Source organism: Ctenopharyngodon idella, chromosome 2, assembly GCF_019924925.1.
Source record: "Ctenopharyngodon idella isolate HZGC_01 chromosome 2, HZGC01, whole genome shotgun sequence".
Lineage (NCBI taxonomy): Eukaryota > Metazoa > Chordata > Actinopteri > Cypriniformes > Xenocyprididae > Ctenopharyngodon > Ctenopharyngodon idella.
In genome coordinates, this window is record NC_067221.1 from 35,716,173 (window position 1) to 35,730,194 (window position 14,022).

General features: G+C 37.1%; 1 protein-coding gene across 8 annotated transcripts in view; it reads left to right on the forward strand.

The window, feature by feature from the left end:
• The window catches only part of fndc7rs1 (fibronectin type III domain containing 7, related sequence 1), a 31,673-nt gene that overhangs the window by 10,519 nt on the left and 7,132 nt on the right, over positions 1 to 14,022 (forward strand). For 4 of the 8 annotated variants that reach the window (XM_051912228.1, XM_051912247.1, XM_051912263.1 and 1 more), the window contains 17 exons: positions 116 to 379; positions 1,335 to 1,595; positions 2,291 to 2,554; positions 2,683 to 2,946; positions 4,061 to 4,321; positions 4,502 to 4,762; positions 6,485 to 6,751; positions 7,406 to 7,657; positions 7,875 to 8,135; positions 8,456 to 8,716; positions 8,802 to 9,065; positions 10,207 to 10,464; positions 10,677 to 10,937; positions 11,899 to 12,159; positions 12,260 to 12,520; positions 12,697 to 12,957; positions 13,099 to 13,356. In XM_051912228.1, the coding sequence (XP_051768188.1) occupies positions 116 to 379; positions 1,335 to 1,595; positions 2,291 to 2,554; positions 2,683 to 2,946; positions 4,061 to 4,321; positions 4,502 to 4,762; positions 6,485 to 6,751; positions 7,406 to 7,657; positions 7,875 to 8,135; positions 8,456 to 8,716; positions 8,802 to 9,065; positions 10,207 to 10,464; positions 10,677 to 10,937; positions 11,899 to 12,159; positions 12,260 to 12,520; positions 12,697 to 12,957; positions 13,099 to 13,356 (4,440 nt within the window). Of the gene's footprint in view, positions 1 to 115; positions 380 to 834; positions 1,596 to 2,290; positions 2,555 to 2,682; positions 2,947 to 4,060; positions 4,322 to 4,501; positions 4,763 to 6,484; positions 6,752 to 7,405; positions 7,658 to 7,874; positions 8,136 to 8,455; positions 8,717 to 8,801; positions 9,066 to 10,206; positions 10,465 to 10,676; positions 10,938 to 11,898; positions 12,160 to 12,259; positions 12,521 to 12,696; positions 12,958 to 13,098; positions 13,357 to 14,022 lie in introns of those variants that run through there. The other 4 variants (XM_051912271.1, XM_051912281.1, XM_051912291.1 and 1 more) reach the window with 3 other exon arrangements.

Sequence of the window (14,022 nt, forward strand, 5' to 3'; positions counted from 1 at the left end):
TATATATATATATATATATATTAATGATAGTAATGAAACTTAATTTATGCTCTAATAATACACTCATATTTAATAATCTGTGTTTCCTTTCACCCTTTTTTCCTGTTACTTTCAGCTCCATGTGTGCCGGTTCTGAATGATGTGGCTCTGAACTGTAGCTCAAAGTCCGCTGTGGTGAACTGGTCTAGTTCAGGGTCGAGTCTAGATGTGTTTTCAGTTAGCGCAGTGAGCGCTCAGGGTGAACGGCTGGGCTGTGGTATCTTCAATAATCGCTCTTGTGTGGTGGATGGACTGCAGTGTGGACAGACGTACACATTCAGTATGAATGCAACGCAAGGCCAATGCACCAGTGCTAGCAACACGCTACAGAGGGAGACAGGTAACAAAGCCTAGTTTGGCCAAACAATGGAAGACATTAAAGAAAAAAGAGAGAATCTTTAGACAGATGAACTGCAGTGTGTGGTAAACATTACATAAGACATGGCAGATTTCAGTGAGCTGTACTGTTTCTTTCAACATACCTTCTACTTATCATTCTTGTTTATTTCATGCTATAACTAGTAGTAAAGTGGAAGCAATGATCGGTTCACTTCCGCTCCACGCTGCCAATTCAACTGAGACGGCTACACTGAACTGTCACGCCACACTACAGACCATCAAAAATGACATTTATTGTTTGAATTTTGTGATAAAATTGACAGAATTTGAAAGCTTAGACTTGGTTTCTTATCAAAAGTAACAAAGCGCAAGGCTAGTTGCGATTATTGGTTTTATTCAGGTATCAGGAAAATCATGAAATAAGCTCTGCAAGATATCGTCAACTTTCATTGACAGTGAATGACTTTAGGTAATTTTGTTGCTGGAAATCACTGTCAGTACTCGTGCCCTAGTACCTGTATCGCAGCCCAGTGAAACCCACTCCAAACACTTTAGAATCCATATACACTCTAAAAAAAAAATCTGTAAAAAATAGGGCACAATGTAATGTATTAAGTTGATGGAATTTTCTGTATTTATTTTTTAAAGGTGTTTTACCTGTATTTTGAATTTTGCACTTCATTGCGTTGTGTTTTAGGGTTAACGGAAATGTCTGTAAAATTACTGGATAATATCCTGGTAATTTTCTGCCAGAAAATTATCAGTTTTTGTTCTTTTTTACAGTGTAGCAACATCCTAGCACTAGTCACATTATCTTAAAAAAAAAAAAATAAAAAAAAAATCTGGAAACGCCCCCAATAAAATCCCATTTCTTTTTACAAATGTGTTTGATGCCCCTAGTGGAGTAGAAATTACATACTTCACCTTTAAATAGCATTATTTTCTTTTATCTTCAGCCCCATGCCCTCCACTGAATATTCAGTCCAGAATGAACTGTGGCAACAACACAGCGAGTGTGTCCTGGTCCCGTGGCAATGGAGCACTGTCCTATTTGACAACGTTGGAATGCTCTAATGGACAGACGTATATGTGCAGGACCAATGAAACAGGATGTGACATCACTAACATGACGTGTGGACAAACTTGCTCAGTTAAGGTAGTGGCAGAGGGACGTTCATGCAACAGCTCTGTAGGCACTGGATCACCTATCGTAACAGGTAAGAGAAATAGATGGTTAAATCAAACCTTGTTGTATTTAAAATGCGATATACACTACAATTCAAAACTTTGGGGCCAGTAAGATTTTTTTGAAAGAAATTAATACTTTTATTCAGCAAGAATGCATTAAATAAGTGACAGTAAATTCATCAAATTTCATCAAAAATCCTAAAAAAAAAATGCATCACTGTTTCCACAAAAATATTAAGAAACAAATGTTTTTAGCATTGATAATAATAAGAAATGTTTCTTGAGCACCAAATTAGCATATTAGAACTATTGCTGAAAATCCAGCTATGCCATCGCAGGAATAAATTACATTTTAAAATATATATAAAAATATATATATGAAATCAGTTATTTTAAATTGTTTCACAATATTTTTACAGTATTTCTGATCCAATAAATGCAGCCTTGGTGAGCATGATGAACTTTTCAAAAACATTAAAACCCCAAACTTTTGAATGGTAGTATATTGAGATATATGTTGGTTAGTGGCTAGTTAAAGGGATAATTCACTTAATATAACAGCCAAGCTATACACTAATTTTGTTTTATATAATTTACCCAGCTCCTTGTGTTCCACCAAACCACATAAAAGTGCCGTAGCAACCATATGGCAGCACCCTGTCAACCATCCACCATGTAAAAATACAACAGCATTTTGATGTGTTAGCATTTTTTCATGTTGCAGCACCATGTCCAAATACTGGCATTCAGGCCAAACTGGATTGTCGCACCAACTCAGCACTCATATCTTGGACACCAGGCAATGGTGCACTAAGTTTCAATGCAACACTGCAGTCTTTCCAGGACGCCCAAAAGCACAGCTGTTTCACCAATGGCTCCTCATGCAACATCACCTCATTGCCGTGTGGTCAGCACTACAACGTCAGTGTTACAGGATACGGCCAGAACTGTTCAACCTGTTCTAAACCCCTGGTCACTCTAGACACAGGTATGACATCAAATAATAATTCAAAGCACAATTAGCTTAGACACTAATTTAAACCCTTTCTTATGGCATCAAATAATCTGTTGCTCTAAAATTTTGTGCAACACATCATTTGAATCTTTTCTTTCCAGCTCCATGTGTTTCCACTCAAGTCAATGTGTCATTATCCTGTGGGTCTGACACTGCGTCTGTTTCCTGGGCAGCATCTAGTGGCCTTGTTTCGTACTATACAGTAACAGCAGAAGGTGATAAGGGAATTACGCTAACATGCAACTCCAGCAGCACTTCCTGTAACATCAGCGGCCTGGCATGTGGTCAGGCGTACAACGTGTCAGTCACAGCTATGAGTGGCAACTGCACTGGGCAACGTAGCGAAGTGCGTCGTGTCAATACTGGTAAGTATTTCCTCTACAGTATAACCTTATAATCATTTTACATACAACAAGTATGTCTAGTGTTTAAATAGAGAAATTGTAAAGTACAGTATATCATAGTTCGCAGCACTTTTGAAATTTTGTCTCAAAGAATATGGCCAGTTAAATACAACTTAAAGGAATAATTCACCCAAAAATGAAAATTACCCCATGATTTACACACCCTCAAGCCATCCAAGGTGTATATGACTTTCTTCTTTCAGACAAATACAATCGGAGATATATTTAAAAATATCCTGGCTCTTCCAAGCTTCATAATGGTAGTGAATGGGGGGATTTTGAAGCCAAAAAAGTGCATCCCTCCATCGTAAAAGTACTCCACACGGCTCTGGGGGTTAATAAAGGCCTTCTGAAGCAAAGTGATGGGTTTTTGTAAGAAAAATATCCATATTTAACACTTTATAGCTTCCTATACTGCGCAAGTCTACTTGCGCCACAAGAGTAACCCGTGACTCGATGTACGACATAGGAGTAGCATAAGCTTAGACGCCTCTTGCGATTTAAACAAATAGGGCTGGGCAACAAACTCAAGCTCCTCTTCTCTTATATCGAAATCCTCCGACAATTCTCTTTAAAATTTCTCATTTTAGACTTCTTATTCATGACCGGTGTTTTGTTTTGCTCTATCCTCTGCGCTTCTGCGTTCGTCATTACGTCATGCATCGCGTCAGGGGTTACTCTTCCACCACAAATCGATGTGTACAGCTGTCTGCTGGAAGCTAGTTATTATAGATTATAAAGTTTTAAATATGGATATTTGTTTTTACAAAATCCCATCGTTTCACTTTAGAAGGATATTTTTAAATATATCTCCGATTGTGTTTGTCTGAAAGAAGATAGTCTTATACACCTAGGATGGCTTGAGGGTGAGTAAATCATGAGATAATTTTCATTTTTGGTTGAACTAACCCTAAGCTCCATCACCACATTGTTTCTTTGTAGAAACGACCCAAAACACATAGTATTAAACTTATTTAGCATTCAAGTGGACAGGACTCTGAATATTCTTAAAACAAAAATTTAAAAAAATTAAAAGTTAACCATGTACTTATTTTGTTTTCTGTAATTCACCCAGCTCCTTGTGTGCCACAAAACGTATCGGCCAATGTCAGCTGTAGTAGCAACATTGCAACAGTAACCTGGGGGAGCAGCCAAGGGGCGGAGCTTTACTCAGTGACAGCCAGTAGTGTTAATGGCCTCTCAGCTAACTGCACCTCAGCCTCCACCTCCTGTGACCTTTTAACTTTGACCTGTGGAGAGTCTTACACGATCACAGTGAAGGCGAAAGGCAGCAACTGTAGCAGTGGGAACAGTGCACCTGTTCAGGTCCAAGCAGGTAATAAAATATGACATATAGCTGAGTAACACAATCAGAACCCAATCAGTTTATTTCCTATTCCATATCATGATTCTTTCTAAAGCTGAGGAATGTAATTCAGTCTAGGCTAATAAAACAGATAACATAAAAAGGATTGAATTAAGACATAATGTTTTTTTCTTGCTTTTTGTATTCTAGTGCCTTGTACCCCATGGAATGTTCTGCCCACCGTGAATTGTTTGACAAATGCTTTAGTGGTATCATGGACATCTAGTGCAGGAGGACAGCAGTACACAGCCACCGCGCAGGACAGCAATGGACTCTCCACCACCTGCCAGTCTACGGGCTCACAGTGTACTGTGACTGGGCTCAAGTGTGGTCAGCTGTACCACGTCAATGTGATGGCATCAGATAATCTGTGCAGCAGCCCTCCAAGTGCTACAGTGAACACTAACTCAGGTATATTCAAACATATTCAAGCATATGTAGGCACAGAGGCCCTCTGCTAAATTAATTATGTTCGGAACTGCTTTCTGCATATCGTGCAGTAAATATACACTGCACTGTAAAAAAAATACTGTGTAAAATACATTATGCAACATTTCAAACAAGCTGTAAACAATTGTATGTTACTTTCTTGTTATATGACCTGATTACTTTGCAGTGCACATTTAATTCAGTGAGTGGCATTCGGTTATAAACGAAAATAAATGTTAATTTTGTGTAAAATCTCAAATTTTGTGTAAAAAATATCTTTGCACTAAATTAATAAGACAAGAGTTTGTCTGGACGAGCGCTATGCATTGTAGGACACAGCACCCAGACTTCTATGTTCTCATTTTGCTATTCTATTCATATAGAAATTTTTTGTGATAAACTACTGTTCAAACTAAGATTTTTTTTCTCAAAAGCAATTAATACTTTTATTCATGCATTACATTGACCAAAAGTGACAGTAAAGATATTCATAAAGATTTAACAATATATAACAGTTTTCACTAAAATATTAAACAGCAAAACTGTTTTCAACATTGATAATAAGAAATGTTTCTTGAGCACCAAATCATCATATTAGAATAATTTCTGAAGGATCATGTGACACTGAAGACTGGAGTAATGATGCTGAAACTTCAGTTTTGCCATCACAGGAATAAATTACATTTTAAAATATATTAAAACAGAAAACAGTTGTTTTAAATTGTAATAATATTTCACAATATTACTGTATTTTTGATCAAATAAATGCAGCCTTGGTGAGCATAAGAGACTACTTTCAAGAACAAAAATCTAAACAACTCCAAACTTCAGAACATTTCAATCTTTGTTCGCCATGTTACCAATGAAGAACCAATCAAAGGGTTAGTTCACCCAAAAATGAAAATAATTTCATTTATTACTCACCCTCATGTCGTTCTACAGCCGTAAAGACCTTCGTTCATCTTCCAAACACAAATTAAGATATTGTTGATGAAATCCGATGGCTCAGTGAGGACTCTATTGAGAGCAAAGCCATTCAAACTCTCAAAGTCCATAAAGGTACTAAAAACATATTTGAAACAGTTCATGTGAGTTCAGTGGTTCTATCTTAATATTATAAAGCGACAAGAATACTTTTTGTGCGCCCAAAAAAACTAAATAAAGACTTTTCAACAATATCTATATGGGCCGATTTCAAAACACTGCTTCAGAGCTTTACGAATCTAATCAGTGAATCGGAGCGCCAAAGTCACGTAATTTCAGCAGTTTAGCCGTTTGATAGGAGATCCGAATCACTAATTCGAAACAAAAGATTCATAAAGCTCAGAAGCTTCATGAAGCAGTGTTTTGAAATCGGCCCATATAGATATTGTTGAAAAGTCATTATTTTGTTTTTTTTTGGCACAAAAAGTATTCTTGTCACTTTATAACATTAAGATAGAACCACTCAACTCACATGAACTGTTTTAAATATGTTTTTAGTACCTTTATGGACCTTGAGAGTTTGAATGGCTTTGCTCTCAATAGAGGCCTCACTGAGCCATTGGATTTCATCAACAATATATTAATTTGTGTTCTGAAGATGAACGAAGGTCTTACGGGTGTAGAACGACATGAGGCAATAAATGACATTATTTTCATTTTTGGGTGAACTAACCCTTTAAATGTTATCATTCTCAGTGTCTCTTCTGCTTTTACCCATAGCTCCCTGCACAGCCAGCTCCATCAAGGCAGTGTTGGATTGTCAGCTGGGTACAGCCACTGTGTCATGGCAGTATGGTGCAGGTGCTCAGGGATACGTTGTCTCTGCCTTGGCACCGCTGGGCAACAGGGCTAGCTGTACATCCAACAGCTCCATCACGCACTGTGAGCTGGGCAACCTGCAGTGTGGCAATGAGTATATGGTGAACGTACAGACTTTGGGATCCATGTGCAATTCCAGTGCACAGATGAATGGCTCCCTGATCACAGGTGAGGTTTAGTGAATCGGATTCATTTGTGATCAAATAAGAGTCCTCAGCTGAGACTGTCAAATCAGTTTTGCTAACTTCCACAAGACTGAACTAGTAGACGGTTCAATTCATATATATATATATATATATATATATTTATACAGTCAAACCAAAATTTATTCAGACACCTTGAACATTTCATTCATTATTACAGTTTATTCACTATAGTTTAAAAAAATGGTAATAAAATATGACAAGATCTCAGAGTTAAACTGTGTCAGAAATAATTTATCTTAATTATGTCAGATAACACTTAAACAAAACATGGTCAGGTCAAAGTGTCTGAATAATTTTTGGTTCCAAATTTTTATCAGTTTTACTGGTAGTCCACTGTATGAAGAATTTTTGGGTATAATATGTCACAGTTTACTTTATTTTGCTATCCTCACTATAGTGTCCTGCACCCACTAGTAAAAATATATAAAAAATGTCTGAATAATTTTTGATTTGACTGTATATATAGTAAATATTATATAATATATAATTTAAAAATTATATATAGTAAAGTGAATAAGTCACACTTAATTGTACTACACAATTTGTACATGAGGCTAATGATAAATTATACTTTTTAAAAAATGAATAAAACTAAGCCGTTATCATACCATTGCAGGTCCGTGTGCTCCTCAGCATCTGATAGTGCAGTACAGTCCTTCCACCGCTCTGCTCTCCTGGGATGTCACAAAAGGTGCCGCCAACTTCACAGCAGTGGCTGTGACCGCTGAGGGCCTGACCGTGACCTGTGAGACCTCTAACACAAGCTGCACCTTGCCAGGCCTGGGCTGTGGTCAGATCTACAACATCAGCGTGACGGCTCGCAACAGTGTCTGCAATTTCACTGCGACCTATGATCCAATCAAGACAGGTTAGTCATGTGACCATTGATTTTAAAGGAATATTCACTCTTTCTTCTGTGGAGCTGCTTTTTTCCGAGCTAAAAAAGGGACAAAAATTTAGTAATCCATAATATTTGTGTTCTATATCCAGATCATTTGAAGCCACATTATAGCATTGTGTGAGGAGCAGATTGAAATTTAAAGTGTTCATCTTGAATCAGTCTTATTTTCTTCATGTCATTTCAGAACCCTGTCCTCCTCAGAACGTCAAAGCTAGCATAAACTGCACCACCCTCAATGCTACTGTTTCCTGGGAGCCTAGCCAGTTTGCAGTGGGATACATTGCATTCCTAGAAGGTCAAAATGGTCATTCCACTTCCTGTCGAACAGATCGTACATACTGCAGTGTACCTGATCTCAACTGTGGAACAGTGTACTATGTCAGAGTCCGTGCCATCGGAGAGGTGTTCAACAGCTCTGACAGCACAGGGGTCAACATGACATCAGGTCTGTGAGGACAAAAAAAAAAAAATTTAGTGGTTCCCATCATGGGATAATTTTATGGATTTAGTTTTAATTATTTTTGCTTCAATTCATTTTTAATTTTAATTAAATTCTATGAACTAAACAGTATTATGCAATCATTTAAAACATTTCTCCTTATTTAGAACCATTTTGGTATAAAACTTAAAATTGATTCAAGAACTCTAATGTTCTATATAGATCCCCAATTAAACTTTTTTTTCTAAGATTGTATATAACTGTGTTAAATAAAATATGTACTAGTAAAAAGGAAATATTAGTGAATAATATTCTTTATTTTTCAGCACCTTGTCTGTCCACCAGTGTGTCTGCCATCGTGGACTGTGCTACAGATTCAGCTCTAGTGTCCTGGAGCGTCATGGTTGGGGTGGAGAATTACACTGTGATGGCTTTGGGATCAGGAGGTCAAAGGTTCTCTTGCTCATCCCAACAGAACCATTGTAACATCTCGTCCCTGCAGTGTGGACAACTCTATAACCTCACCTTCACCTCTACGAACCAGCAGTGCCAAATCACCTCCGCCACCAATGTCACGTTCCAGTCCAGTGAGTTTGCAATCCATTACGGGTCGAAGGGGTTAAAAGTTAATTAGGCTAATTAAGGTCCAATCTTTCTGTGACCACTCCGCAGGACCTTGTGTGCCACTGCATGCGGCAGTCGATAATGTGTGCGGCAACAACACGGCCGTGATGTCTTGGGAGGCGAGAGAAGGAGTGGATTACTACACTGCCCGAGCTCTCAGTGCAGGAGGAGTACACCAGGAGTTTTGCAACTCCACCTCCTCCACTTGTTCCTTCTCTAATCTGGGCTGTGGAGAGACATACACTTTTACTGTCACCGCTTACAGCGGCCGCTGCCAAAGCAGCGCCAGCGCACCTGTATACCTCACTACAGGTATAGCATTTTGCAGTGAAAAAGACCCTCAGATATCTCATCTTGGGCCTTTAATAAAAAAAAAAAATGTGGAAGCTACACACCCTTCACACACTCTGTGCCTTATTTTTTTTAACACTAGTTTTTTTAACCCTCTGGGCCTCTTCAGTCAGAACTGACCAAAAAAATTTACATTTCGAATTTTTTAAATGTTTTGCTTCATCGGAATGGGATGACACTTGGTGACTTTTGTCGCATTAGCTATGTGGACACACAAAATATCATGGACATGATGATATGTTTAAACGTCGAAAAATAAAAAGTAACACTTGGTACCTTCACGGTCAAAAATGACCAATATAGGAATTTTTTTTTTGCGTCATCGTAATGGGATGACACTTGGTGACTTTTGTCGCATTAAAGACTATGTGTCTATGTGACTATGTGAACATACAAAAAAATCATGGACATGATTTGGATATGTTAAAGGCCTTCACTATATTTGAATCTAATATATTGCATTTATTGATATATATTATATAATTAATAAAATATATTTATTGAATAATTAAAAAAATATTAATTTTATTGTAAGAAAATAGCTTATATATATATATATAGCATAGTATCATAAATCCCCCCAAAATTCTAAATAATAATCAAAAAATATTATTGAACAAAAATATATTACATTGATTTTCCAGAAAAATAAAAAATTTGTTTCAAGGCTTCGGCCACTTTTAACCGCAAAGGTACCATATGTGACCCAAAAATGAAGGGGCTCAGAGGGTTAATATTATTAATCATATTATTATTATTAATACATTTGTGTATATATTTATTTTTGTTAATATTTTTAATAATTTAATTATCATTATTATTAATATCATTAATATTTTGTATACTTAATTTTGTTTTTATTGTTTTTTTTAAACATTTGTATATTTGGTTTAATTATTATTATTATTAAAAATGTTTGTATATTTATTTTTATTGTTATTATTTGTATTTTTAATATTAATGTTTTTATTAATAATAACAATAATGTTTATTTTTATTTTTAATGTCAATATTTTTTTGTTTTTATTATTATTTTATTTAAATGATTACAGAACAACTCTATACATTGCTACAATATAACAATCCCCCTTCACTTCACCAGACCCTTGCAGACCAGAAAATGTGACTGCTCACATGTCATGCAATAGTGAGATGGTGGCGCTCAACTGGTCAAATGCAAAAGGGGTGTCATTCTACACTGTGACTGCAAAAGGGAGTCTGGGATATACCGTAGACTTTAACACCAGTTCTACTAGCCTGTCTGTGTCACTGCTCTGTGGACAAAGTTACAATGTGACTGTCCAAGGGCAAAATGATCGCTGCGACAGCCCAGTGAGCGCCCCTGCAGTTTTCAGACTCGGTATGTCAGTGAAATTATACATAAAATTGATGTGGATTTAACAAAACACACAACATTAAACAAAGATTGTATGTGATTTCCTGTTATTATTTTAAAAAAGAATTTATCAGCAAATAATTCAAGTTGATCTGTTACTCTGCTTATAAATTTTATTTGAGGCAGTACTGTAGGAAATGGGTTGACTTACCTTTGTAATGTGTGTTGTGTTCCAGCACCCTGCACGCCCCATAATCTCGTGACATATGTGGAGTGTAAGAACCAGGTGGGTTCTGTCAGCTGGGGCCCAAGCGATGGGGCAAACATGTACACTGCCACAGCAATAGGTAATGATGGACACACACATCTGTGCGTCACTAATGGGACCAGCTGCACCTGGGAGGACCTGCATTGTGGTGAAATCTATAACGTCACAGTTACTGCCAATGACAGCCGCTGCACAAGTACACGTAGCAACAGCACCTTCATACACATGGGTAAGACACTGTAATGATAAATATACCAGAGGTTTGCATCTGTAGGATGAAATTGTGTAGTTTAGAACTTACAATTTACATAACAGTTAAATGAAATTTAAAAAATGTATGAATGTGTATTAGATAACAAATGCTTTTGCAATGCAAGTGTATTGCAAAACAAATGCAATACACTTGCATTTATTTAAAATATTTTATAAATATTTTTTTTACATTTTGAAGCCATATACATTACTGGTCAAAAGCTTGGAATAATTAATTAAAAATACAGTAAAAATTGTAAAATTGTGAAATATTGACTGCAGATCAGTTGGTAAAAAGTAATCATAAAAATAGTGAAATCAGTTCTGAACAAGGTGCATATTTTTAATTTTTTTGGAGATTATGACCAGATTCTATGCCTTGATATTTTGTATCCAGTGCAGTAAAAAAATTCATACAATGTCTCTAAAGTGTCCAAATACTTCTGAGGCAATTGAAGTTACTAGATTTATCTTATTTTAAGGATGTATAGGTGTTTTTAGTTGAAAACAAGTCATGGATACTGATGAAAAATAGTATTTTTGGGATTTTGTTTTTGCAATGAAAATATTGTTCATCACAAGAGAAAAATAATAACTTCTAATGATTATTAATTACTAGTGCTGTCAAATCGATTAATCATGATTAATCGCATCTAACATAAAAGTTTGTTTACATAATGTGTGTATATATTTATTATATTTATATATTATATGTGTGTGTGTGTATATATATATAACTTTTATGTTAGATGTGATTAATCGATTTAATCAATTTAATTACACATTATTATTACATTTTCTAAGTTCAATACAAACCAAATATTATTTGAAATAAAAGCTATCTTTCATAATACCCTGACATGTTCTGTTCTTGTTTATGCAAGTAAGCACAAACCTCATGGGAGTTTCTAATGCTGTTCTTTTTTCTGGCTCTTTAGCCCCATGTGTTCCTCAAGCTTTGACGCCCATCCTGGACTGTGGCACGGGGCTGGCCACTCTGAGCTGGGCTTCCAGTGCTGGAGCTGAGACATATGCAGTGGAAGCAGTAAGTGGAAATGGGAACGTGCTGTCATTCAGTACCAACATTACCAGTGGCTTTCTATCAGAGCTGCTCTGTGGTCAACAGTACCAGATCACTGTCAAAGCCAGTAACAAGCAATGCAGAAGTGCACAGAGTTCACCTGCGAACCTGTCAACAGGTAATACAGAAACACTGATGGCTTGACTTCTATATAGTCTGTTGAGAATGACCCATATCTCAGATCTCAAATGGTTTACCTGTTTTTTTTTTTCTCCCAGCTCCATGTGCTCCTCAGAACGTGCTGTCTGAGCTGGACTGTTTGTCTAACATTCTAACTGTAAGGTGGAACATCAGCCGCGGGGCGGCGTTTTACCTGGTGTCTGCCGCGGGACCTGAAGGTCCAGTGAATACCTGTAACACGACTGCACAGCAATGCAAACTGCAAACGCTACGTTGTAGCTCCTCGTACAGTGTCAGCGTCATTGCAGTAAATCAGCAATGCAAGACATCAGGAGGTTCCATCTTAGAAATAAACACTGGTACAGTCTCCATTTTTGTATCCAATGCTGTCTCCTTTATCACAATATGGAATGTTTCAGTATGGAAATATTACGACACAGACATGACTGTTGGTTACATTTTGAATGGAAATTCTAACAATGTAAGTCAAGTTTTATACTTAGCAATTTAATTGTCAAACTTTTTTTCTTTGCAGTGCCATGTGTACCTAGTCATGTGCAGGGCAGAGTAAACTGTACGACTGGAGACGTATCTGTATCCTGGAATCAAAGCGTGGGTGCCATTTCCTACACTGTGATTGCTTGGAGTAGCGGTGGCTATACTTCAGTGTGTAACAGCACTGGAACAGCGTGTGTCTTCTCAGACCTGCTCTGTGGGATGAACTATAGTCTGGCTGTCAGCGCACGTGATGGGACCTGCAGCACTGCACCGAGCCAACCAGTTGTGCTAAATACAGGTACCTTAGAAATAAACAAACAAAAAAGTGCTTCCCAAAATAATTGAAAAATTCTCACTATTACTGGTGTTAGTACTAATTAAAGTATACAATTATTATTTTGTTAATTATAGTAATTGTTAATATTTCATTTCACTTAAGTGTCCTGTAAGTCACAGAATGCTAGCGCCCTGCTCAACTGCGACACCAACTCTGCTGTTGTAACATGGGAGCTCACCGATAACGTCACGCATCACGTAGTCCAGGCTGCTGGTTCTGACGGACATCGCATCAATTGCACGAGCTCCGACCACAGTTGCACATTACTCGGCATGCACTGTGGCCAGAGATATAACCTTACCGTCACTGCTATGGATGGAGTATGTGACAACAGCAACACATACCTCACTCTGCAGTCAGGTGAGTCCACTGCTTCTGTTGTGTACCTGATGACAGAGCTCAGATTTAATGCTGCATATGATTTAAAGGGTTAGTTCACCCAAAAATTAAAATTCTGTCATTAATTACTCACCCTCAATTCGCTCCACCTTCGTTCATCTTCGAGAGCTCTCTGACTCCTCCATAGACAGCAATTTAACCACCACTTTCAAGGTCCAGAAAGGTACTAAAGACATCGTTAAAATAGTCCATGTGACTGCAGTGGTTCAACCTTTTTTTATGAAGCGACGAGAATACTTTTTGTGCGCAAAAACAAAACAAAAATAACAGCTTAAAGGATTAGTTCACTTTCATATAAAATTTTCCTGATAATTTACTCACCCCCATGTCATTCATATCTTTCTTTCTTCAGTCGAAAAGAAATTAAGGTTTTTGATGAAAACATTCCAGGATTATTTTCCTTATAATGGACTTCAATGGCCTCCAAACGGTTGAAGCTCAAAATTATAGTTTCAGTGCAGCTTCAAAGGGCTTTAAACAATACCAGACGAGGAATAAGGGTCTTATCTAGCGAAACGATTGGTCATTTTCGAAAAAAATGTAAATGTATATGCTTTATATAAACAAATGATTGCCTTCCAAGTGCTTCCGCCAAAACCGTACTTTCGTATTCTTCAAAAAGCTTAC